The following is a 25047-nucleotide window of genomic DNA, read 5'->3' on the forward strand; positions in this document are numbered from 1 at the left end:
GGGGTGGGTGTTTGAAGGCTCCGGCTCCTGACGTGAGCTGGCCCATGTGGCCTTAACCCGGCTGGGCAGGAATCAAAGGGCCCCACAGCTTTGCCTCAGCCTGAGACGAGACTGTCTCCATGCTATCACGTTGCATTTATTCATTCGACAAATATTGAGCATCCACCAGGAGTGGCTGGGGCTCCCGCGGTGAACAAAACCAGTCCCAACCTCGGGAAGCTTCCACTCCAGGCAGCAAGTTGCAGGCTTTGCCACCTAATTCCAGATCGCTCTGTCCAGCCTTGGCGGTGGTGGCAGGGCCTGTGGAGCCCCGGGGCCAGGCTGCTGGAAGCTCGGGGAATAGTGGGGAAGTCTCTTAGGCTCCCCCCACAGCAGCACCTCTGAGTGGGCCAGGGCCGATGGGCTGCTCTGGGCCCTTCGGCTGGCAGGACGCCCCTGGCGTCACCCAGGAGAGACGGTGGTGGCAGCAGGATGGGCAGGGGCGAGCGGCAGAGTGGGAATGGTTGGGGCTCTCCGTGTGACCTCCCCTGTGGGCCACACCTCGGGCCCACACGTGTGTACCTTACCTCATATAGACGAGAAAACGGAGGCGCACAACTGTGACACGTCCACCTCGTAAGAGGCAAGGTTGGGATGAGAACTGAGATCAGACTCCAAAGGTCTGTGCCCTTAGTCCTTGGGCAAGGACACTAGAGCCAGATGTGGTTTGGCACCTGTTGGCCGACGGGGTCAATAAAATCAAACCAAACCAAACCCCAGCTGGAGGTTTCGGGCCTAGCCGTAGGGCTGGCGCTGCCACCGAGCCCTGGAACCAGCGGCCTTTGTGAGGTGGCCCTGGGGGTTGGCAGCAGTTCTGTCCTTGGGGGGGAGGGGCAGCAGAAGCCCGGGACAGGGACCCGGGTAGGAGATGGTTCTCGCCATGCTGGGGGCTCTGTACCCCAGGGCCGGGCTGAGCCTCTTCCTCCTCTACCTCATCCTGGCAGCTGCACTCCTCCGCCCCCAGCCACTGAGGTAACTCCGGGAGGGCGGGAGGGAGGGGGGCTGAGGGTCAGGGGCCCCCAGGGCCTGGGGCCTGGCAGGTGGGGGGCTCTGTTGTGCTGCCTCCCGCTCCCCTCCCCGCGGAGGGGGGCTGGCTGGCGCCACAATCCTGGGTGTCAAGGCTCACCAGTCCTCCACCCTGAGCCTTCACAGGGAGGTGGTAGTGGCCTCCAGAGCCAGGGCTGAGCACCCCAACATCTCCCACAGGCCTCAGCAATCTGTTCCTGAAGAATTCTCAGCCCCTCTGGAACTCTCGCAGCCACTTTCCGGCCTGGTGGATGGTAGGATCTCAGCCCTGCCCGGGACCCTGATGGGGGACACGTGCCCTAGGGGAGGGCGCCCACGGGGGTCTTGTCATCCCAAATGGCACCATTCTGGGGTGACCTCAGCCAATTCCCCCAGCCACCCACACCCTCTTCTCTCCCTAGACTATGGGGTTCGACCCAAGCACCCCTGGCCACGAGGCCCTCGCCCCCTCCTCTCCCGGGCCCAGCAGCGCAAGCGGGACGGGCCAGACATGGCTGAGTATTACTACGACGCACACCTGTGACAGGAGCCCCTTATAAAGCTATTCTGTGCAGCAAAGGCTTGGGCTTTCCTGGCACAGACACCAGCGGGGGGGCAGGGGCCAGGGGGCACGGAGACACACCCACTGCGGTCCAGACAGGAAATGGCACTTTAATAGTTGTGGCCAGGGTGGCAGGACCAAGCTCGGGCTACGGCCAAAGCAGCCAAGACGCCCTGGCTGGCCCGGGCCAGTCGGGAAGCCTCCTTTTCCTGCCAGGACGGGGCCCTGCCGCAGCTTTCTTCTTCCCTGGCGAGGTCCCACCCATGCCAGGGGCCAGCGTGACGGCCACCCGGAGGCCACACAAGTGACAGAGCTGGGAACAGGGACCGCACCCCCACCTGCTGCGAAGTCCTGGGGAGGTGGCTGGGCTCAGCCTGAGCTCAGGGCCTCCGGCTGGGGTTGGGAGCTGGGGGGGGGTGGGCACTGGCGGGTGGCACGGGCTTCGTCAAAGCAGGAGCCTTTGCCAGAAAGCCGGAGGCCCAGCAGGGGAAGTGAGGCCCAGGACGGGACAACAGGACCCTCTGCTCCTGCAATGGACATCCTTCCTGGCCAGAGGCCTGACACCCCTCAGCCCAGCAACCCCCCAATCCCCAGGCAGCCTGCTCTGTCTTCCATAGATGAATCTAGTCCCATATATTACAATAAACTGCATTTGCCTCTCCCCATAAACCCCACCCTCCCCCACCCTCGGCCAGAGGCCCCCACTTCCCCATCCTCTGGTGGTGACGGGTGCCCCTCCTCAAGCGGTGCTGTGTCCTGTCAGCAGCCAGCTGTCCTGGCCGCGGGCCCGAGGGCCCGGGGGATGTAGAGGGTGGGGCAGCGCTGCTACTCCAGGTAGATGTCTTCCGTGGGGCACGTGTACTCCACGAACTGCTTGTAGAACTGCTGGAAAGCTCTCCTAGGAAGCAGGCAGACACACGTGACGGGAAGAACGGGCTCTCCACCCAAGGCTTTTAAACTGGAGCCTCGGGGTCCCTGGGTAGGGCTCAGGGTCCCCCCAACTGAGCTGCTTGGCTCTGTTCTCTACACACTGTGCTTCCTGGGGAAGACTTCAGTCGAAGGAAGGGCCCAACCACCAAAACGTTTGGGGGCTCCTCCAGACCCCGCAGCCCTGACACCAGGCCACGAGGTGTGGAGAGCTGTGAGGAGGACTAGGGTGCACTCCAGGGCTGGGTGCTCGGCAGGACACACACACGGACATACCCCACGGATTCTGCGAGGGCTTTGGTGGATTCCTCGGACACAAAGACGTGGCAGGCAAACCGGTGGTCAGCGGGGTGCTTGGTGATGAACCCAAAGTACCTGCGGGAGGGCGGCCGTCTCTGTGAGGGCGGGACGAGGGCCCAGACCCCCCCAGGCATACCTGCAGACCCGCACCCTACCGTAATGGCTCTGGGCTGCCCCCCTAGGCCTCGCTCTCTGTCCCCTCCCACTTACTTGTTGTTCTTTGGATGGTATCCACAGAAAGAGATGTTTTTCAACTGGAAAAAGTGGCTACATTTATTCCCCTACGGGAGAGAGAAGAGAGGCAGGGCATCATCAGCCCGCAGGGGCCACGGGTGGGAGATCTGGTGGCGGGGCTGGGGGCCGGGGCCAGGGCAGTCACCTTGGCCTCCTGGGAATCATCAGCCTTGACGCCGATCTTCACGCCCCGCACGCTGATCTCCAGGACGCAGCTGGATGGCGGGTTAAAGTGCACGGTGAGCCGCCGGGTGGTGGCGATCTGTGGGTGAGGGACAGGAATCAGGCGCTGGGCGACCCTCTCCCCGGAAGAGGAGGGGGACTGGGCTGGGGGTGGGCGCCCCTCCAAGGGGGACAGGGAACAGGCACCTTTTGCATAGCGGCACAGAGCACGTCGTTGCCCTTATGGTAGGGGACCTGGACCGAGCCCAAGAACTTCACCCGGAACTGGTCCACCCAGTCACTGTTTTTGGTCAGGGCTGGAAGGCAAGCGCGAAGTGAGGAGTGGAAGTGCCAGCGGAGGGGCCACCAACCCCGGATGTCCCAACTTGGCTGGGCCTAATGTCATCTCTGCGAGGGCCCTTCCTGACGGTGTGAAGTCTCCTGGCAGCAAGTCAGGGAAGGGCAGACTGGGGCCCAATGGCGAAGAGGGGAAGGACACTACCTGCCATATGTTCAGGCTCCTTGGTGACCTCGATGGCGTAGTAGGCAGGAAAGACGCCCCGGGCGCCCGTGCGCATGTTGTAGGCTTCGTACCAGTAGTCCTCGGCCTGGAGCTCCACCAGCAGGGGGTCGTCCACCTCCAGCTCAAGTTCGTCTTCATGTCGAGGCACAAACCTGTCCCCCACCAAGGGCACGTGAGGAATTCAGCACCAGGGCCTCCCGAGCCATCTGCTCACCACGCTGCTCTGAGGTCAGGTGGCCACAACAGCAGCACTAGTTCAATAAACCCCCTCAAAGTCTCCCGAGCCTGTGATAATGTTAGTTCCTGGGCGAGAGTAAGATCACACAGACGTGCACCTGCCACTGAGCTGGCTGGCTAAGGGAGGAAGTGCCCACAGCCACTCAGGGGAACACAGAGGTAACCGGGAGGGAGCACTTCCCTGGGAGGGAGGTGAGGGGTGTGCCTTGGTGTGGTCAGGCATCATCTCTGCTGGGTGCCCTGTGGGGCTCCTGCCCCCAGCCATACTAGGTGCTCCATCCCGGACCCTGGCAATGCAGCAAAGGCCACACTGCACTGACCCATCCCCTCCCATCACCCTGCTCTGAGTTCCGCCACGATGGATGCCATCCCCCTGAAGCCAAGTGGAGGGAGGAATGCCAGTGCTGGGGACTGCATCCAGGCCACGCAGAGATGGCAGGGGCACGGGGGTGGGGGCAGGTGGCCCCAGTGTTGCCTGGGTACCCCAACCCTGCTGCTCTTACCTGAATATGGCCCGGTGTGTCTGCTCCTGCTCCTCCCCGTTGATGACACAGGAGAAGAGCCCGAAGGACTCTGCACCTGTATGAGGGGGGTGAGCTGGAGAACCGTCCCACTTCCAGCTGAGGTTGCAGTGGGGGGCAGTAGCAAGTGCTCAGTCCCGATGCCCTGAGGCAGGTGGGCCAGGCCACCTTCCAGGGAAACCCTCGGTCTGGCTCTCCCTCACCCCAGGTCCCCTACCGCGCCTGCTGCAGACTCACTGGAGGAGCGAGAGCGGCCACTCATGAAGACGTTCAGGAACTTCTTGGAGAAGTGGACGTCGGGCTCGTCGGGCGTGGAGTCCTCGGAGAGGCAGGCCGGGGGCCGTGGCCGGGGGGCCTCCTCGTATTCCTCCCCGATGGCCGACTCATAGGGTGACGAGGCAGAGGCGCAGTTGTCATAGACGGTGGCCGAGTCGCTCTCGTCGCTGTAGTCCCCGAAGCATGGCCGAAGGCTCACCAGCTCCAGCTGTGCGTGCTCATCCACCACCAGTGTGTACTTGACCGAGTCGTAGGACAGGGCGCTGGTGTCCGAGCTCAGCGAGGCCCGTGGAGGCGGCGGCGGCTCCCCAAGGCTCCCCCGCCACCCTCCGCCCGGCGGCTCCGCCCGCTCCGGGGACGACAAGCAGTCGAAGCCCTCGTCCTCCTCGCTGATGGAGGGGTGCGGTCGCCCCGCGGTGGAGGGGTAGGTGGCAGGGTCTGGATCAGAGCTGACGGACATCCGGCTCTCGGCCGGCGGCAGGAAGGCGGAGGTAGGCTCCGCAGGGTCCGGGGGCCTCTGCACTGGTGTCAGGTAGATCTCCTCGGTGGCCTCTAGCCGCACGTCCGCCTGATAGTGGATGCGATCTCGATGCGAGTGGCCGCGGCTACTCGGCGGGGCGGCGGGGGGGCCGCCGGGAGGGGCCATCTGCGTGGCGGTGCTGCGGCGGCAAGGGCTGTCAGTGGAGGTGCCTCGGTCCTTGGTGGTGGTGGGGCTGCTCGGGGGCGGCAGCTCATCGCTCAGGCAGATGTGCTCATGTGGAGGCGTCTGCTCCCCTGGAGGGCAGGCAGGTCAATGCTAAAGGCAGGTGGACTCGTCCCTGACTCCTAGGCCACCTGCCCCCTCCACTCAGCATGTGGGACACAGAAACCAGGGGAAGGCTCTGGGGCCAGTGCTCTCACTCCCACCCCAGCTGACTTCAGATGGGCCTGCTCCAGGCTATGGGACGGGCAGTTTACCTCAACTTGGCAAGATGGAGACTGCCCAGGTTTGCTCTCTGCAGGGGAAACTGAGTCAGGGCAGGTGGAGGTCCGGGTAAGGGAAGGAAGACTTACCGGTCTTCAGGGGTGATGATGACCGAGACACCCGATCCTGCCAACTGTGCTTCTTGCCCAGAGAATTATTATTCAGTGTGTCCTATGCAGAAAACAAAAGGCCCTTGTGACAGAAGCAGTCAACAGTGCCCGGCACAGGGAGGCCCTGGCCCTGCCCCCATCAGGCCATCCCTAGGGCGTTTGCTGCACCCCCAGCCACACACACACATACACACTGGCCAAGGGCCTCACCCCCAACCCTCTTCAAACAGGCAGGAGGGATGGCAAGTCATGACCCTCCTGGCCAGACCTACTGGCTCTGGGAAGCTGGCCAACCCTTGGGGAGATGCTCTTATCAGCCTCAGCAAAGGTGCTGATGGCCAATATGTGTGGTGGGGAGGGGGGAGGAGTGAGGGAGAAGCAAGAGCCATCTGGGGACAGAGCCAGACCCCCAGTCCCAGACATGGAGGCTTTCCGTGGTAGATGCTCACTTCCAGCCAAGTCCTGGAACTCAGGAAGCTATGATCTAGGGAAGGGGCAGGGACATTCTAGGAAAAGTTAAAAAAAAGGGCCAGGAAGGGTCTCCTAGCAGGTGGCCTGGGGGACCGGGATGAATCATCCACATGATGAATCAATAACATGGTTCCCCCACCCCTCCAGGAGCACATGACTGAGAAATGACAGATGTAGTTGTCAGCGGCCTGCCTTCCTGGATCTCTCGGGCTGCCCACCCCACACGGTTGGTGTCCTGGGTCCCCTCTCCACCATGCCTCCAGGCAAGGCTCCCACACACACTATTTAGGCCCCCTCCCCTGGGAACACTCATAGGCTCTCACATGCAGGAGTTTGGCTGCCAGAATCCAGCCCAGAGACTTGTGGGAAAGGGGCCAATCCTCTCCCTGCAGCCCCTGCACCCTTCACCCAGAGCCCCACCTCCCGAGCCCCTCGTCTGTACCTCTTTTGACTGGGCCTGGAAGACAAAGGGCCACAGCCGGCTCTCCCCCACCCTATTCAACCCTCCTTGGCATCCAGCCACCCAGCCCAGGGGCCCTGGGCCCCCAACTCGGCCAGGCAGCTCCACCTCCCTTGTCTCCCCCCTGCCTCCGGGAATTCCCAGCTGCCCACATCTCACTCTGGCGGCGGCCTCCGAGGTCCCCATCTCCTCCTCTTACCAACCCTCCATGACCTCCCCCCGCCCCGCAATGACCACTTCAGGTGCTCTCTTCTTGGGGCCCCACACCCCCAGGGCAAACCGTGCCCCAGCCTGAGGTCCGAGCTCCAAACTCCTGCAACTAGCCCTCAAAGGCCTGTCCTGTGCCCCCAAGCTCCCCCTGCTCGCCTACTACCCAGGTCCTCCCACTGTCCCTCTCCGCCCCTTCACCCCTTCGGCCTCCCCGAGGCTCCAAAGCCCGTCGGCCCGCCCCGGCCGCTCGCAGGGCAGATCCCACCTGCCCGCCTGGGGTCCCGCGCGGCCGGCAGGCCCCTCTCCCACGGCCCCTCGCGCCCCTCTGGCTGCGGCCGGGCCTCCCCGACTTGCTCCCCACCCCCCGCGCCCACCCCGGGGCGCCGCCCCTCCAGCCCCGCCCCACGCCGCTCGCCTCACCTGAGACCGCGGCACCTGCGGGAAGAGGTTGAGCGTGGTGGGCCGCTTGGGCCGGTACGTGTCCCCGCCGCCCTGGCCCTGGCCCTGGCCCTGGCCCTGGCCCTGGCCGCGGGGCGCCGGCTCCTGGCGGGGCTCGGCCTCGGGCGGCCCCGCTCCCGGCCGCCGCGCCGCGCGCTCCTCCTCCTCGTCGTCGTCCTCGGCGCCGGGAGTGTCGCCCGCCGCGTCGATCAGGTCCATCTGCAGCATCTCGGCCTGCAGCCGGCTCCCCGCGCCGCCGCCGCCCCCAGACAGCAGCCCGGCGCGCGGGGGCTGCGCGGCGCGGGCGGAGGGGCGTCAGGGGGCGGGGCCGCCCGGGGCGGGGCGGGGCGGGGGCGGGGCCGAGGCCGCCGCGCACCGCCCCCCGCGCGGGCGAGTCCATTCCGCCGCCGGGGGGGGGGGCCGGGAGGGCGCAGGGGGCCCGGCGCGGGGGGGCGCGAGGACGCGCGGGACCAATCCGGGGGCGCCTTCGGTAGGCCACACCGCCCCCTCCCCGCGGTGCCCCCCTTCCGGACTCTCCGCACCCTCCCGTTCCCTTGGCAACGGCCGGTGACCTCACCGGGGTTGTAAGCCGAGCCCAGAGTGAGGTCACCGCTGTTGCCATGGGGACGCAGGGTCGCCAAGGAGTTCGGGCCCCACAAGGGATGGAGGGGGGAGGTTAGTATGTGAAGGGGGCAGCGAAGGAAACTGGGGAAACAGAGCCCGGCGACGGATGGTGGGAGGGCCGCGGGCGAACAGGAGGAGCGAAGCGCGGCCGGAAGAGGGGTGCGGGGGGGAGGGGCACCCGCCCGGGCCGAGGGCCCTCCAACCTGGGGGGCGCCCTCGGGCCGTCCCAAACCTCCGTAATTCCCGTCTAGTTTCCGCTCTGCCTCTGACTCCCCGGCGCCCCGGACAGATCCCCGGCCCTCCAATTCCCTCCCAGCTCCCTGCCTCCCAGCTTCCCGGGGCGGTGAGGGCTCACCGGCAGGAGCGTGTGAAAGCCCCCCCGGGCTTGTCTAAGGCCCCCCTCTGGCTAGTACTGCCGCCGGGACCCCGCTGGCTGCAGGGCCCAGCCCTTCCGAAACTCTGCTGGTGCACGTGGGATGAAAGGGTGGCGTGGGATTCCCAAACAGGTGCGGCCTTACAGAAGCTAGTCAGCGCCCTGGGACCATTCCCCACCCTTGCTGGCTGGGCCAGAGCGGGGAGGATTGGGGGCGGGGGGGAGGGGATTGCAGCGTTATCCCCACCCCTTGGTTTCCTCTTGCCCGGCAGGGCTTATAGGATCTCTGTAACAGGCAGCAGGGGTCACCCAGAGACAGGCACCCCACCCCACCTCACACTGCAGCTCTCCTTTGCTGTCTGATACCATGTCTGCGGTGGCCACACTCCCTCCAGGGGGCTCCCAGGAGCTCCAGGCTCTGCAATCTGGCCTGGTGCTTTGCCTCCCATTTCCTGGTCAGTGGCCCCTTCTTCCAAGAAGACTACAGGGGGATCCCTATCCGACCCAAGCTACCTAGATGCTGAGGACCTCCTGGCAGGACTCACAACTTAGGGAACAGAGAGCCATCTGTCCTATGACAAAGCCAGAGGCCAAAAGCAGTGGCAACGGCGCGTTAACCCTCCAGAGGAGCCTTTAGAACGGCGGCCCAGGGAGGGTCTGCGAGGCGGTCTGCGGGGCGACGTGGTGTGGTTTGGTGCAATGGCAGCTGAGGGAGTGCCTTGGCTCTTTATTGCCATCCCAAAGCACTGCAGATTCCACCCGCCTCCACCCTGCTCTCTGCCTCAGGCCCTCTGCCAAGGCCACTCTGGGAAGGGTTGAGGGTAGTCCTGGATCCTTTAACCCTGGCCCTAATGGCTACCGCCCTACATCTGAAGACCTCCTGCCCTCTCCCTTCTTGTGAGCAGTTGAGAGAACTGCCTCTTGCCTTAGCCCCTGGCAAAAACTACCAAAGCATCCTGGTCGAGCACCCAAGATGTGTCAAGCGTTATACTGGGATGTGTTTCCTGGATGTCATTTCATTTAATGAGGACGCCATACAGATCCTGAAAGCCCTTTTGTAGATCTGGGGATGCCTTCGCTTGTGTCCCGAGCCACCCTGCCCCCCGCACCCCCCAGGGCTCCTTGAGAGCCTGCTCTTACCCGCAAGGACAGAGTATCTTTGCACTGCAGACTGATGCCACACTCCTCGGTGATCTCTGAGAGGTCTTCATCCTCAAACTCCTCCAAGCTGATGTCATGGGTGAGCCTGGTGAGGACAAGAAGCCAAAGTTACCAACCCAGGAGGACTACTTAGCCCACTGAAGTCTCCTAGTACTTCTTCCAAGGGGAGGGCCCCTTGAAGGCAGGTCACAGCCCCCAGAGGGAGGGAAAGGGGGAGGTTCCAGGTTACTTCAGCTCCTCCAGGCTGGGAGCTCTCCATTCTGTTGCCAACCAGGAGGCAGTGCCTAGAAGGCCCAGCTGGTCAGAGCCCTGGCTTTGCCAGAGAAGTGCCTCCCAGGGTCAAGGCAGGTGCCGAGGCCAGTTCACCCACAGAGAATGCAGAGTTGAGAAGGGACTCCAAGGGATGCCTGGAGCAGGTTCCCTCATGCAGTCCCTGCAGCAACAAAACCCTGAGATGCAGGCAGAGGCCCCTCCCCAGCCTCAGGAGAGTGCTCCATGCCCCCAGCCCAGGAAGGCCAATGCCTCATAAGCCCTGGGAGCAAGTGAAGGGAAATCTGGTGTCAATGTGGTGAGTTTCCGCCTGTTCCACCAGACTACACCTCCTTTCTGTGTTCTCTGTTTCATCTCTTCAACCACAAAATCACTTGCCCAGCGCACAGACCCTGAACAGAAGGTTGCGGAGGGGTTGAAGAAGACCCGGGGTTGGGGCTAGGGGTGTCATGAGTTCAGGAGACAGACCAAAGCACACCAACACAACTCTAACTGGCTGTGCTAGAACCCTCTCCGGCCCATCCCCTGGACCAGCCCTGTGCCCCCACCCTACTGCAGCAACTGTCTGCTTGTCCCCTATACCTGGCTCACCCCCAGCCCTGGGCACTCCACCTGGTTTGGTGTGGGTGGGACATTTAGGAGAATTCTGTTGGGGAAGTTGGGGCAAATTCTGAGCCTTTTCCCAAATATGAATAGGAGACTGAGGCACAAAACAAAGGAGACCCAGGAGTCCAAGGTCACCCAGGATAGGTGGTGGCCCAACCCCCGGGGAGCTTAGGAGGCCCACACTCACGGCCTCTTGCCTCAGTCAGACCAAACAGAGCCCCAGAGCTCCATGGAGCTGCCCCCCAAATGACCCCCTCCCCCGCGGACCCCTATGCCCCCTACCAGCGCTCCCACTGATCCTCCAACCAGCTGTCATTGTCTGGGCTGGAATCCATCTTCAGCACCAGCTTCATGGAGAGCCCTGCCCGGCTGGGGGGCTGCAGGGCCCCAGGGCCACCCTCTCATGCCCAGAAGGGTTGGGAGGCCAGGGCTCCGGGCAGGGCTGGGGCCTCGGGCCTCCACCGCCTGGGCCTGCCTTTCCGCTCGCGTCCTGCCCGCTGCAGAAGCCCGGGGAGCTCATTAAAAATAGATGGGCCGGAGGAGAGGCAGGGCCGCGGCGACCCGGGCCCCAGCCCCAGCACTTCCCAGCCCAGCCCTCGGCTGCAGGCCGCTTCCCTCCCAGCCCGGCTGTGGCTGTGGCGCTGAAGCCACCGTGTCGTTGCCACCTCCCCCTCGGGATCGGGTTACTGCAATCGATGCCACTGGCTCCACCTGCCCTTCCAATGCCCCTGTGGGGGCTGCGGTGGCCCCCCTCCCTGGCCCAGGCTTGTAAGCAGATGGCAGAAATCTGGGATGTCTCCCCCCAAAAGCCAGCCCTGATCTGCTTTAAAGGGCCAGCGCCACATTCAGGGTGCCTGGTGGGAAGGTGGGGGGGCTTCGGAAATTCTCCAGGGCTGGACGCCCCCACCCACACGCCGCGTGCTCCGCCCTCACACCTCCTGGGGAGGCTTCTGTGGGCCCAGGCGGCGGCGGAAGAGCAGTGGTGGGTGACCACCGCCAGGGGTAGCAGGATCCTCCCCTCCCCAGAGCCGGCACAGCCAGGGCGAGGGGCGGGTGGCCCAGGTGCGGACCCCTCAGGCCAGGGCTGGAAGGCCAAGGCTTTTGTCCCTGCCGAGTGCCAGCCACAGAAGCTCAGCTCCAGCGGGATCCGACCAGGACCAGGATGCTGCGCAGACCAGGTGCTCCTTGAGGCCGCTTCTGACCTGGAGCCCGGGGCCTGGCAGCCTCCGGCTGGGGAAGGTGCAGTGTGGAAGTGGGGGCAGGCGGGGGGGCGGGGGGGCGGGTGGTGGCGCTGGGCCGGCCCAGAAGCCAGAGCGGCCCAGCTGCCTGACCAGTGCCGCACAGCATCTCAGGCCTGGGGAGGAGAATCGGGCCCCACGGAAGTGGTCACTACACCCCAGCTGCCTGGACAGGGTCTCCGCCGGCACCAGAGAGCCGCAGGGCCACTGGCATCCCATTCAGAGGTGTCCTCTGGTGCCCCCTGCTCTGCCACTAGTCCTTGCACACGTGCGCACCTCCTCTTCCTCCTCTTCCTCTGCCGGTCCAGCCCAGCTCCTGCCTCTGCAGCCCCAGGCCTCCCCGATGGCCCGCTCAGCTCCGTGTCCCCACGCCGGAAGCACCCCACCCATCCACCATCAGGCAAAGCTGCCAGAAACACCACCCTTTTGCCTCCCACTCCAAACTCCCTAAGGTTCCCTGCTAGAGGCGGACTCCTTGGCTTGGCATTCAAGGCCTCCAGCTGTGTGTGTGACGGCCTGCCCCTCCTGCACCCGCCTCCCCGGCTGTCCAATGTTCCGTTGGGGCACCTGGCAGGCTTCTCAACCCAGGCTTGCTGGAAGAAGGCCTGGTTAAGCCCACTCTTCCAGAAAGCCCTCCTGGCTTCCCTGTGCCAGTGCCTTACAGCCCTGGCAACACTCCCCGGTCCCCATCATCCCGGCCTTGGGTGTCACCATCTGCATGGATGCAAGGCAGTGTGGTGGGACACACAGGCCCGGGCCTCCATCAGACACCCCATCAAGATACCAAGCCGCTCCAAAGGTGGATGGGGCCTCCGTCACCCGCCCTTGCACCCAGCGGGTGATGCGTGCAGGTCCCCACCCTCCCAGCTCCATGTGGACTGTATGCTCCTGGAGGCTAGAGCTGGTGAGGTCGTCTTGCACACACGAGGCACGCGGTACATGCCTGCTAGACGTTTGTCAGGGGACATCCTTAGCGTGTCAACCTGCTCCTCTCAAACCAAGGTGTTCAGGGCAGGCCTGCATGCAGGGGAGCTTTCTCCGCTCATCTCTACGCGCTCCACAGTGCCCTGCATCCCACATCCCAGGACGGCAGGGGTGGGGGGCAGGTGGGGACAGCTGTAGCCTCTTCACAGCTAAGGGCACCGAGGTTAACCGGGCAGTGGGGGGAAAGCGCGGAGCTGGGCTGGAAAGCCTGCACTGGTTTCCAGATCCAGCGGGGTGGGTGAAGGCACTTTCCTTTAACTGACTTTTTTCTCATAAGTGAGGCAGGATGGCACGAGTTGCGGGTTCAAATCCTGACTCCTTCACTGAGGGGGAGCGGCCTCTCCATCTCCTAAGCAGCTGCCTCGCCCTGGCCGCCAACCTCTCTGTGCTCTGCATCTCCTTCAATCCTCACTACAACCTGGCGAGACGGTCTTGTTTTGCCCATTTTCCAGATGAGGAACCCTAAGGCCCAGACGGCAGCTGCCATGGGTCTGTGGCTCCCCTATATATAACATGAGGCGACCTACACCTGCCCACGCACCTCGAGGATTAACAGGGTGGGCCAGTTGTGAACTGCAGAGTGCTGTGAGGGGGTCACGGCCAAGGAACAAGGGGATGGACTGGTCAAGCGGTCCCCTTTGCAAGTCACCCCCCAACCCGCCCTGGCTCTGCCCTGAGCTCCTGTTTCTCTAGGCACTGGATGTTCTGGGTCTGGCGGGGGGGGGGGTAGGGGAGGCTTGTTGGGGGGAAAGTTCATAGACCCTGGGGCCCTCTAGGCTCAAGGAAGGCAACTGCAGAGAGGAAGGGAGGAGGAAGGAAAAGCTGGAGGGGAGGAGGGAGAGAGGTCCTCTTCTGATCCCACAGGCCCACCTGTGCCCCGAGACTGGAGCCCTGAGCACCGGGAGGCCACCTCAAGCTGAGTCACACCGCCCGTGCAAGTCGGCATCCCTGAGCTCCAGATCAGGAGGCCTCAGCGGCTTTGCCCTCAGAGGCAGCCCGTCCGTCCGTCAGACCTGCCTGCCCGCTCGGGTCTCATCCGTGTTAACATTTGGTGGCTCTGTGTCGTGAGTCTACTCTCCTGAGACCTCCCTCACCTTTGGGGTCTATTTTGAGACCCCCTCTCCCTGCATGAACCTTCGGGAGCCCCAGTCCTTCCTTCTGGCCACGCTGGCTCCTCCCAGCGCTCTGAACATGCTGCCCCCGCCCACCGCCCCGTGCTCCCCACCTCTTCCTGCCACGAGCTCTCCAAAATAAATACGCCTTCATGCTCTCATGCTTATTACGTGTCCTCTTCCCTTCCACATGCTGTCACGTCTCCCTGCTGTCCCCGGGCCACCAACGGCAGCCCAGCCCTCTCCAATCTGCCGTTTCAGCCCTGGAGCGGGCTGAGTTAGGAGTGTGTGCAAAGTAAGGGTTAAGTGGTGAAGTGCTGAGGCTTTAGCTGAGCAAGGCCAAACCTGAGCCAGGCATTTGGCTGCCCAGAGGCCGCTCTGGCCTTCCCATTCCCGGCTCTCTGGAAGGGAGGTAAGGAGGCCAGCTGAGTGACCTTGGGTCCTGGCCGTGGTGCCCCACGGGCCCCTCTCATGACAGAGAGCATCTGTGGTTCAAGTGTCCAGCTTGTCCCTCTGCCACCCTGCGAGTGCCAAGCAAAGAGGTGGCTCCCAGTGGGTTCTCCGCTAGGCAGGCTCCCCATTTCCCTCTGGCCCCCCTACAGGACGTCCTCCCCTGGGCAGCCAGCAGCAACACCTAACACGCAAATCTGGTCTGGTCACCCCTGCCCAGCTCAGAATCCCTTAGTAGCTCCCCCTGGCTCTGAGGGAAATTCCCCGTGGCCTGAAGGCTCAGTAGGCCCTCCGCTACCCTGGGGTGTCATCGCCCCCCTGCCCTGCCTACCCCCCTCCAGCTCTCTCAGCTCTGGCCCCATGGCTCTCCCAAAGCCTTCCATGACTTCCCTGCCCAGGCCAGACAGCCCTGCTACGGGCTCTCTTCGGCCCACCTGCTGGTGTTTCTGGATCACTGTGATCGTACCTCTGGGTTCTGCGACCAGTGAGGGCTCCCAGTAGAGGCCGTGGGACCATGTCTGTCTTGATCAACGTGGTGCCTGGTAGGTACTTCATAAATGCTGACAGAATGAACCACTGGTCTTTCTAGATTTTCCCCGTGGAATTCTCTAGGTCAGCTGCCCTTCCAACCCCTACTTTTTGTCCCCACCTGTGTCAGAACCTGGGGTAGAACGTACAGGTGCCTGGGAAGCTGGTGCCGCTGGGGACTGGGGTCACCACGGTGGGGGGAACCCTCAGACCTCCCTCTGCATCCCGCCCTCAGCTCTGAGTGGACGCTGGGTCAGGCGCCAGGGCGATCCCTCCGGTCTCTACCTCTCCTTCCCTGGCCGTGTCCACACTGGAGTCCTTGCCGGTGAAAAACGGAGTCCAAGCCCGGAAACAAGTCCTGAGGGCCCATCCCTACTTGGGGTTATAACGGGTCTGGTGTGTTGAAAGCGCTCGGAGCTGTGGGATCCGGTGATTTTGGTTTTTGAAAAGCTGCCCTGAGAAAACAGTCCCACGTGGGGAACCTTTATGCACAAGGATGCGTCTTCCATGTAACCACAGACGACAGAGAACAACCAAACAGCTCAGCGTGGGGCTGGCCCGCCGGGCTGTGCAGGGACGGAAGGTTACAGGGTCTCTCGGGCGACAGGATGCGGCCTGGGCGCGAACACGCGAGGGGGCAACTCGCCGATGGAGCAATCGCGGGCCCGTGGGTGGAATCGCACGCAGGACGCCGTGGGCTTTGGGGAGATCTGCCTCCTCTGCTGCCCGAGAACCTGGCAGGACAGGTCGTACCAGCCTGGCGCCAGGCTGCCACTGGGCCCGGGCTGCTGGCCTGGCGTGGGCTCTCCTGAGGGCCGGGCCCTCGCCGTCCCCTGGGCAACGACTCCCAACCCTGGTTCTGATCATGCACAGGGCCCGAGCCCGGGGACCCCCCGGGGACCACCCCCCCCATACCCGAGGCAGGAAGGAGGGCAGAAGGCGCAGGAGTGAAGCACCGCGCTGGCAGCTCCCTGGGCCACAGTGGGCAGGCCCACGTCGGAGCTGCTGGAGACTTTGTCAATAAAAATACAAGAGGGGGGCCGGGGACAGAGATCACGTCCTAGAATGGGTAAGAGCCCCTAAGCAGGGCTGGTGGCGGTGACCCCATTTCGTAGGATCCATGGTGCGGGGAGCCCAAGAACCCTGAGACCGACTTGAAGGCTCAGACACGGGGCTGCTGGAACCTGCGGCTGGCTCCCTGCTCTCTGCTGCCCCCTGGGTAGGAATGTTCTGAGGCCCCGGTGGGGCTCTCTAAGCTGGGCGGCCGCATCTGTGGTCTGGCCCCACCCTCTCCAGGGGCCCCAGGCGCCTCCCCCAATGCCCTGCCCAAATGCTCCAGTGGGTCCCCAGGGGAGGGTCACCCTCTGCAAACTCAGGAGGTCTCCTCCTAATTTTGCCTCCGTGCCCGCCAAGCCTCTCATGGCCCACAGGGTGTCCCATCCCCAAGGGGCCCAGCACCCGGACCCCTGGCGCCCCAACCCCTCAGGGCACATACCTCAGCAAGTGGGTGAAGCCAGCCCCCCAGTCTTCCTCATGTCCCCTCCTGTCCCCCCCCCCAAGGTCCCAGGCAGGAGGGCCCAGCGACCCTCCTGAGACAGCGATCCAGGGCTGCCCTTCCTGCTGAAGCCCTGCCGCCTCCGACGGGGCGGGGCCCTGGGCCTCCGACCGTCCCGCTGGCCGCTCTGGCCAGCCCTCATCTGTCTGTCCATGTCCCCTCTACACGGCCACCTGCATGATGGTCGGGCAGTGCCTGCGCCTGTGGAGCAGCTGACCAGGGAGGCCGCCAAAGTGCAAAGTCAAGTGAGCGAACGAACAGCCATGTGTGTACCGTCCTGGGGGGAGAATGAGGAGCTCTCTGCCCCCCCCTCGGTGGCCACAGCTTCATCCGCAAGGCAGCAGGGCGACGTAAAAGCCACGCCATCAGGGCAGCCAGGAGGCCCAGGGTCTGCCACTCGCCCTCTCCTGCACCCCCCTCAGCAAACGGGGAGGGGTGGCGGGGAGGAGGAGGTTTCTGAGGTCCCCTCATCCACGGCTCTCCTCCCACGTGTCCAGGGTGGGCTGCCCGCTGGACTGCCCATGGGCACCCGGCGTCGCCCCACAGGGACCGTCCCACTGTCCCTCCCCTTTATCCCACCCACCCAGCTCAGTGTATGCGTTGGGTACGTTTCTAAAGTCTCTTTTCTGGAGTATTCCTTACAATGAACAGGTATCACTTGAGTTTTAAATTCGCTTGTCTAATTTTGTAAGTTACAGAAGTGACCTATGCTCCTTGCAGAAATAAGATGTCAAATGATCATAGAAGTGCGTAAAATAAGTGAAATCCCTCGCCCGATACCACATCCGGAGGTAACTACAGGTAACTGGATGAAGCATTTCTACAATCAGAAGGGGGAGCAAAGAAGGAACACCTGTCTATTTAAACCAACCAGCAGCAAACAAATGCTCCCTCTCCGGCTTCCACGTGCACCCCATGCTTACTCCCTGCACACCACCCCCGCTATTCCAGAGCTCCCTCTTTTCAGGGTGGCCCTGAAATCAGACTGCCTGCATTCAGACCCCACCTCTGCCACCCTAGCCTCTGTCTGCCTCCATTTCTTCATCTGCAAAGTGGAGATAATAGTAACGCTCTGTTTATACAGCCCTGGTGAGGATGCTCTTGCGTAGAAAGCCCTTAGGAGGGTGCTGGGCAAAGTGAGCGCCTCCCCGGGGCCAGCGTCCCCCCCACCCCCTTATCCTCTGACAACACGCGCTGTTATGCTCTGAGCTCCAGGAGGACAGCGCACAACTGATCCTTCATAATAACCCAGTACGGCATTACTGAGCGCCTACTCTGTGCCGGGCACTGGGCAAGCCAAAGTCTAGGGACTGCCTCCTATGCCTTCTGGAAGCTGACAGCAGTGCTGGGGGCACACACACAGTAACAACCACAGCCCTGCGTGAACGCAGCTCTCCGCAGCCCTTGAAACACTCAACACGTGTCCCATCCAAGTCCCAGGACTGTCCTGAGCAGGAGCCAACAGTCTTGGGGCACACAGCTAAGGAGGCTGAGCCAGCCTGCACACCCAGGCCAGTCGGATCCATGACCATGAGAGAGCGGCAACACCCAGGGTTATCCCGAGCTGGGTGAGGGGCCAGGCGAGGCAGGACAAGGGAAAGGTCAGCGGGGGCTGCTGGAGCAGGCAGGGCAGGCCACGTGGGGCCGGAGACACTGCCCTTATTATTTCCAGAAGCTGCCCTTGTCCCCACGGCCAGGCCATGGTGTCCTGGAGGGCTGGCCCACGCCTTGGCCGTGGCGCACTGCTGTTCTCGCCCACCTGGCCCAGAGTGCATACTCACTGGCTGGCGTCCACCTCATCAGTCCCTCTCACTAAAGCATCCACGATAACCTGCCTGCCAGGGGAGGGCACTGTCACCTGGGGGTCTGGGAGCAGGTGGAGGGAGGCAAAGCTGTCCTCCGGGCCACAGACAGGGCCTGGCGACCGAGTGGACTGAACACCCAGAGATGGCCCGAGGCTCTGATTTCCACGGGGTCCTCAGGCAAACCACTGCCTTGCTGAACCTCGATCTTGTCATCTATAAAATGGGCAGACCGACCCCCACGGCCATGAGGGTAAATGAGCCTGCCCCTGGGAAAGCTCCGAGCAGTGATGAGCTATATAAATGCTCACCAGCATGGAGGGCAGACACTTGTTGAGCACCGACTTGACGCACACGAAGGAATCACTATTAGCTCACCTGTCAGATGGGACTGTCAGGTCGCTCAGCTAGCAAGTGGTAGAGCTCGAATTTGAACCCAGGTCCCTCTCAGCTGTTCCACTGCAGAGGGGCCTCCCGGCAGGAAGGCAATATTTGCCTCTTGGCAGCGCGTCATGCCAGGGGAAATTGGTCTCAGACCTCAGCCTCATTATTCAAGAGGCACCAATCACAAAGGCCCCGGCCCTGGAGCCCTCACACTTGGCCTCCTCCATCTGGTCCCCTCCCTCTGGTCTTCCCAGCTTCTCAGCTCAGGGCCTCAAGGGAAGTTTCTACTGCTGCTGATGCCATTAGAGATCCTCAGGGGTTCCTACCCACCTGAGGGCCATAGAGCCAGCAACCCCTTGGTCAGAGAGGGGCTGGCGCCAGAGCCCAGCTGGGGCCCGGCTGGGGTGGGGGGCCCAGGAGAGGGGAAGGCGCCGGCTCATCAGATGGAGAAACAATGGGGTATGTCTAGGCCTCCTCCTAGGCTCTGGAGCAGTTACACTGTCTTCTTCTTCCTCTCCAAATGGGGCCAGGATTATGGTGGAGGGATATCCATCCCTTGCCCACAACACCCACTGCCCGCTTCCCTAAAATCCACCTCCCAATTGCCTGATAGCGGATAACCGGCAGAGAGGGGGGTGAAAGGGAGCTCAGACCGCGGTCCTGGGTACCTGCTCCAGCAGGGAAACCTTCCACCCAGTGTCCTTGGCTACTCCTGGGTTGTCCAAACCAGACTCCCTCAAGCAAAGCTGGGCGTAGTGTCTCCTGAATGGGTCGGAGCCTTCCGCACCTGCACACACCTGACCAGGTCAGTGCTTGCCCACCCAAGTCCACAGAGGGTCCTGACCATGCCAGTCCTGGGAGTTAGGCCCCTCTGACCAGACAGGGCTGGGGGAGGGGACCACGACTTCCTCCTTCCAGCACCAAGGTTGTCAGTTGCCCCAAGAAACTGGGAGCCACGAGGCACCCCATCCCCGCACCCATCTCTATTCAGAATCCTGTGGACTGGGCAGAAGCAAAGCATTAGCCTGCCTGCCTGCCTGCCTCCTCCGGTGTCTCAATCCGGACCCCAGGCCCTGCCGCAGTCCCAAAGTGGGGGAGAAGGCGGCCTCTGCGCCCCCTCCTCCAATTCCCTCCAGAATCTCCTAGCCTAGGGCATGGAATGGCGGAGGGAGCCGCACCGTTGGCTCTGCAGCGCCTATCAGGCTGGACGGGAGGCTGAGGGGGTTTCTGGGGACCCTGCCCAGGGAGGAGACCCCTCCCCGCGCAGCCCCTGCGTTCCCCGGGGTCGGTGTGTGCGTGTTGGGGGCTGGGGGCGGCGGGGGCCGGCGCAGACTACCGGGCCCAAGGGCGGGGCGCGGCGCGGCGGCCGGGGACTCTCACCTGAAATTGGGCGGCGACGCGATGTGCAGCCCCAGGAACGGGGAGGCGGCAGGCGGGGACGCGGCCCCCCCGCCCAGGCCGCCGCTCTCTCGCTCCGCCATTCCCCGGCACAGCCCTGGCCATCCGGGCGGAGCGCGGCGCAGAGGCGGCGGCGGCGAAGGCGGCGGCGGCGGAGGGGAAGGAGGCGGGCGCGCGGGGAGGCCGCCGCCGCCGCGGGGCTCGGGCTGGGGCGGGCGCGGCGGGCGCACCTGCGCAGGGCAGGGCGCGGCTCCGGACCGCGCGCCGCTCCCGGGACTGGCGCGAGCGCCGCCGCGCGTCCCCGGGCCCTCGCCGGGGTCTCGTGCGCTCCGCCCCGGCCCCGCCCTCGTCCCGCCCTCGTCCCGCCCGGCCCCGCCCCCCGGCGCTCTCCGAGGTGCTGAAGCGGCGGCCCCCGCGGCCCCCGAGCCCACGCGGATCCCTCCCGCCCTCCTCCCGCTCCCGCAAAGCCCTCGCGCGGTGCGGGCTCTGCGCCCTCGGGTGGGCCTGGCGCCCGGGCATGAGGGAGCTAATGGCGGGACCCGGTCCCCTGGGCCCTAGTGGCCCCCAGCAGCAGACAAAAAGGCGGACAGGGACGGAGGGCCCTGGAGGAAGGAGGAGGAAGGCGACATGGTGTCGGCGTGGGCTCCCAGGGCAAGCCGGGGGTGGAGTCAGGTGGTGTGAAGTCACAGCCTGGCTTCCCAAGTGAATAGGTGGTGTGGCCTTGCATTAGTGACTTCACGGATCCTAAGTTTTCTCATCTGTGAAATGAGGACAGTAATGGTCCCTCTCATGGTTGTGAGGATGAAAAGTAACATAAATATGTTGTCACCGGCGGCAGGGAATACCCCACCTCTGCCTAGAACCCAGGTCTCACCCAGTCCTGTCCCCTTGAGGAGACCCTCTCATGGACTCTCCCTAGAAGATTTTCTCTCTAAAGATTGACCCAGTTATTAATGGTGAACTGAACCTTTCCTCTAGGCTTCTCTGTTTCTCCTCCCCACACCAGGACTTTCCCAGATTTCTCTTATCTCTCACTTAGCACCTCAATTGCATTTCCTGCAGAGAACTTCTCATTTGCACCCACAGACACCCCATAGCTGGTTTCCCACATTCTAAGAGTAGGAGCCACTTTTCCTCCTGCTGCCATGGTTGACTTCTTGGGATTCTTCTTATGGTTTTTCTGTTCCTTCCAGCACCTCTACCCCTGCTAGTTTGGGGCCACGGTTCCCTTCTGGTCTCTCCCCTAAGAGGGCTAAGCCTGTGAGTTCTTTTACAGAACACAGACTGCTGGACACTCAAACTGCTGGCAAGGCTAGGGCCCCAGCTTTGGTGGGTCAAGAGCCTCTGACCAAACCTCACTGGTCTCTCTGGCCTCCTGAGAACTGCGGAGGCCCTGTCCTTACTTCTTTCCAAAGAAGGGGCAAAGCAAACTGTTTCACAGCTTGTGGGATCCTATTTGCAAATCTGGACTGCTTACTGGTCACACCACTCCCTTTTCCTTCAATGTAGCACCCAGAAAGGAGCTGCAGTCACATGCCCTGCAGGAAACAACTCCCCACCTCCAGCCCCAAAAACATCCCATTACCTACTGCCAAAGGCTCTTCTCCCTGCCTGTGGGCCCAGAGGAGTGGCCACTTTACCTTTCTTGCTATCTTGGCTCAGCCTCCTTTCACTAGGACCAAACAGTAGCCTCCTTCTGCTCAGATGCCTGGCTTTTGCTTCCAGGAAACTGGTCTTGGCCTAGAGGTTAATAATTGTTGCTTAAGAGTGTGTGCTTGCCTCAACTGGGAGCATCTTCAGGTCAGGAGTGTGTATGTAAGACAACTTCATTCTCCAGAATCTTCTGCTGGAGAACAAAGCTATTGTAGCTCCTGAGGCCAAGCCAAAGTCACATTAGAGAGAAGCCAGGAGAAGGGAGGGGGGATGGGCAGGTCCAGGTCTTGGTGGGAAGGAGCTTCAAAGCAGATCTAAGAATGAAATGAATCCCAGGGCCAAGCTCCTCCCTTTTCCCCCTTTCTCATTCTTTGCAGGGCAGTTTGTGCATCCTTGGGCCCTCTCTGAGGGGCCTGCCCTCACGAAGTCCTGCCCACACGAAGTTGGGGTGTGGTGTATTAACAAAAGTCTTCCTGTGGCCCAAGGCTAGAGACCATCATAGAAAGGCCCACATATGCTGCAGAGAGAGGCCGCTCTCTGGCCAGATGGCATGAGGCAAAGCCAGCATCCAGGCCCTGGGCCTGGCTGCGGGCAGATCTCAACCACCTAGCCAGAGTCCGTGCTTGCCACCTGCATCCCCTGCACACCACACGGTGCTTAAGTGGCTGAATCAAGATAAAGGATGGATTGAGGGCCTGGAGAGAGCCCTGCTGCCACTGACTGATCCTCAGCCCTGGGGCTTTAGGTGGCCTGAGAGGCAGAGTCACTGCAGGATAGCACTCAGGAACCTCATCTTAGGCCTGGAGTACTCTGTACCATTCTGGCTGACTGACTCCCCAACTCTGGCCAAGCTCTGGAGCTGCCACTAGTCTGCTCTGGTTGCTCCTAGGGGTCTGCTGCTTCCTCCATCTCTACCCATCCCTCTCCTCCCTGCCAACTCTGAGGAGGGGTGAGAAGCTCGGCCTTACTGACCCCTGGTTCCCAGACCTCCCACAAGATTGATGACAACACAGCTTTGCTCAGACAGGATCAGATGTTTATGAAACAAGTGAATATTCACAAAATGTGGGAGAAACACACCTTCCCAGTAATAAGAAAATCTCTGTATAAAGTGCATTTTGCCTGCGACCATCTCTTCCCCATGCTGGCCTTTGGAACAGGATTTGGGTCAATGCTCTATGGCAGCCCCGAGGACACCTGGGCCAGAAGAGGGGAGGCATGAAGCAATCGTGGAGCTCTGGGCCACGGGATGCACTGTCCTCTTGCCCTGCCCCATCCCAGAGTAGACCCCTCTATTCCACTGGGAATGGGCCAGCTTGCCAGGGATGGTGAAGTAGGGGGAGGTGGTCCTGCCAACTTGTACCTCAGGGAAGAGGGCCATCATCTAATAGGTAGGAAAAGGGAATCATCCTGGTATTTGAAGGTTCTGCTAAACAAATACTGACTCTGGCCCCAAGCCTTCTGGCATTCACAATTCCTCAAAATAGCCCTTCCAGACTCATTCTACTCCCCTTCGGGCAACAGCCCCCAATTCTCTTTCCTCCTGGCTGGAGCTAAGGGAACAGAGAAGACCCCAACCATCCCAGTGCTCTGAGTATATACCATCACCTGTGTCCTGCTTCCCCCACAATATTGTGGGACATTTTTAGTGAGGGTGACATACATACAACAGTTGGACTCTAAAGGCAGCTCTCTGGCTGAGAAAACCTGAGGACATCTCAGGAAGAAGCCTGTCAATGTGCTGGACAGCTGTAGGAGACAGAGGCCTGACCCCAGGGTTCTGGTCTGAGGACAGAGGAGGACAATGAAGGACAGGGCAGGGGCCAAGGGAGTTAACAGCTATGAGGCTGGGAAAGGTCACAGGGGAGGTAGAGAGGAAAAGGCCCAGAGGCCAGCTTAGTGTTACATGTGAGGACAAAAATCCAAAGAGGAATTAGCCTCTCAGTTATGCACACACCTGTACACACACACACACACACACACACACACACACACACACACTCTTTGTAGCTCAAGTGCAGGCCACAGGGTGGAAGGAAGACTTGCTCTAGCTGACCATACAGTCCTTTTCATGATGTCTTTCTCAACAAAGGCGTTCAACAGTGGGAGGACTGAGGTGGGAGGCCAGGCCACTCCTGGAATGCAAGGCCTTGGCTTCTCTGGGTCAAACCTCCCACCTGCTGCTTCTGGAAGGGTTGGTGGGCTGGGTGAGATCTCTACTTAGACATTTCCCTACTGTCCCTGGCAGTTCCCACCCAAGTCTGCCTGCCAGGGTCCTGGTATCCAGCTATTGGGAGAGCTGACACAGCAGCTTGGATGCTGACCAGTCCCAGGCAGGCCCCAGAAGCCTACAGACCACAGGACAGAATGGCTTTCCTGGCTGAGTGTCAGCTGACCTCAATGGCAGCACTATGGTGTGGCCAGGGGAGCCAGGGGGCTTTCTACCACCAGGAACCTGGCTTCTTCCTAGTGGAGGCACTGAGTCTCCACAGTTTGCACTGAGGCTGGCTCTCAGCTTCTGAGGAAGGAACAGTAAAAGCTGGGATTCAGTTCCTAACTTTAGGTTTTCAGTCCCAGAAAGGTGGATGCACTTTTTAGGCTAGCGTCTACAGTACTGTGTATATGGGCACACTAGTCAGATATCGGGGTGTACCTCCCTATGATGGTGGTAAGTTTTCAGATCTGTTTATAGCCTCATGTTCAGTCCCAGATGCCTGAGGAGGGGTCTGGAGGACCCAGTGGCAGGAGATTTTAAAATCAGACTGTCTGGACAGCATGTGACTGGTGACTGTGTCTGGACAGCATGTGTCTCCTCCAGCCTGCCCAGCCTCCAGGGTCTAAAGCAGGACCTCAGCAGGGCTCCAGCCGCTAGAATCCCACGCTCTGGACAAGAGCCAGCAATGTTGCCCTTATGCTCCTCAGTCTGATGTGATGAGAGAGGGAAGGAGGGGGGCTCAGGGTCAGAGTAGGGTAGAGCAGATGCCAGAAACCCAGCGAGGGTCCTACTACTCTTCTATTCAGACAAGGCAGCTAGTCACAGGGACAGGTTTGGCTGAAAGTCACTGCCATGACCTCTAGCCTGGTGTCTGGAGGCTGAGGTGAGCTGCTACATGTGTCCCTCCAGCCCAAACAGTGTTCAGAATCACAAGAGTGTAAAGAGATGCATGCACACGCAAACAGGCACACCGCTTCTTCCTCCGCACACGCGTACACACATGCACACATGTTCGCTCAGTCTCTGTCGATGACCAGCTTTTCTGCAGGCTGCACTCTGCTGCCATGGTGGCTGTTCGGGCTCCCAGGCTTTGCTCACGGAGCTACAGTGCTGCAGCTGAAAGAGAAAAACAAGTGCAAACAGAAGCGTTCAGAAGGCTGCTTGGTTGCTGAGGGACACAAACTCCTCTGGCTGCTTCCCTGGGGACACTCAGGCTGAAAACTAGGAAGAGCCTCATGTGAACTGCACCAGCCAC

At 62.0% G+C, this 25047-nt stretch overlaps 3 protein-coding genes across 5 annotated transcripts in view; 1 reads left to right on the forward strand and 2 right to left on the reverse strand.

Annotated features, from left to right (window-relative positions):
* Positions 1 to 897: 897 nt before the first annotated feature.
* FREY1 (Frey regulator of sperm-oocyte fusion 1) lies at positions 898 to 1597 on the forward strand. Its single transcript, XM_055309001.1, has 3 exons — positions 898 to 1011; positions 1246 to 1319; positions 1467 to 1597. Exons 1-3 carry the CDS (start codon positions 908 to 910, stop codon positions 1586 to 1588), a joined length of 300 nt encoding a protein of 99 aa, XP_055164976.1. The 5' UTR covers positions 898 to 907; the 3' UTR covers positions 1589 to 1597.
* A 99-nt stretch (positions 1598 to 1696) lies between these two features.
* MAPK8IP1 (mitogen-activated protein kinase 8 interacting protein 1) lies at positions 1697 to 20126 on the reverse strand. Of its 2 annotated transcripts, none has more exons than XM_055308960.1 (12): positions 19907 to 20126; positions 9577 to 9682; positions 7422 to 7730; positions 5840 to 5921; positions 4748 to 5560; positions 4493 to 4568; positions 3732 to 3904; positions 3437 to 3546; positions 3213 to 3329; positions 3044 to 3114; positions 2810 to 2908; positions 1697 to 2504 (listed from the first exon to the last, which is right to left on the reverse strand). In XM_055308960.1, the coding sequence occupies exons 1-12, from the start codon at positions 20005 to 20007 to the stop codon at positions 2432 to 2434; spliced, it is 2130 nt and encodes a 709-aa protein (XP_055164935.1). In that variant the 5' UTR covers positions 20008 to 20126; the 3' UTR covers positions 1697 to 2431. The 2 variants fall into 2 exon arrangements, with proteins under 2 accessions (XP_055164935.1, XP_055164944.1); XM_055308969.1 differs by lacking the exon at positions 19907 to 20126 and adding an exon at positions 10756 to 11145.
* Positions 20127 to 22597: 2471 nt separating this feature from the next.
* CRY2 (cryptochrome circadian regulator 2) overlaps positions 22598 to 25047 on the reverse strand; it is a 35330-nt gene continuing 32880 nt past the window's right edge. For both annotated transcript variants that reach the window (XM_055309002.1, XM_055309004.1), the window contains one exon: positions 22598 to 24908. The gene's annotated coding sequence lies outside the window, so the exon portion shown is untranslated. The remainder of the gene's footprint in view (positions 24909 to 25047) is intronic.

This window comes from Nyctereutes procyonoides, unplaced genomic scaffold (assembly GCF_905146905.1).
Source record: "Nyctereutes procyonoides isolate TBG_1078 unplaced genomic scaffold, NYPRO_anot_genome, whole genome shotgun sequence".
NCBI lineage: Eukaryota > Metazoa > Chordata > Mammalia > Carnivora > Canidae > Nyctereutes > Nyctereutes procyonoides.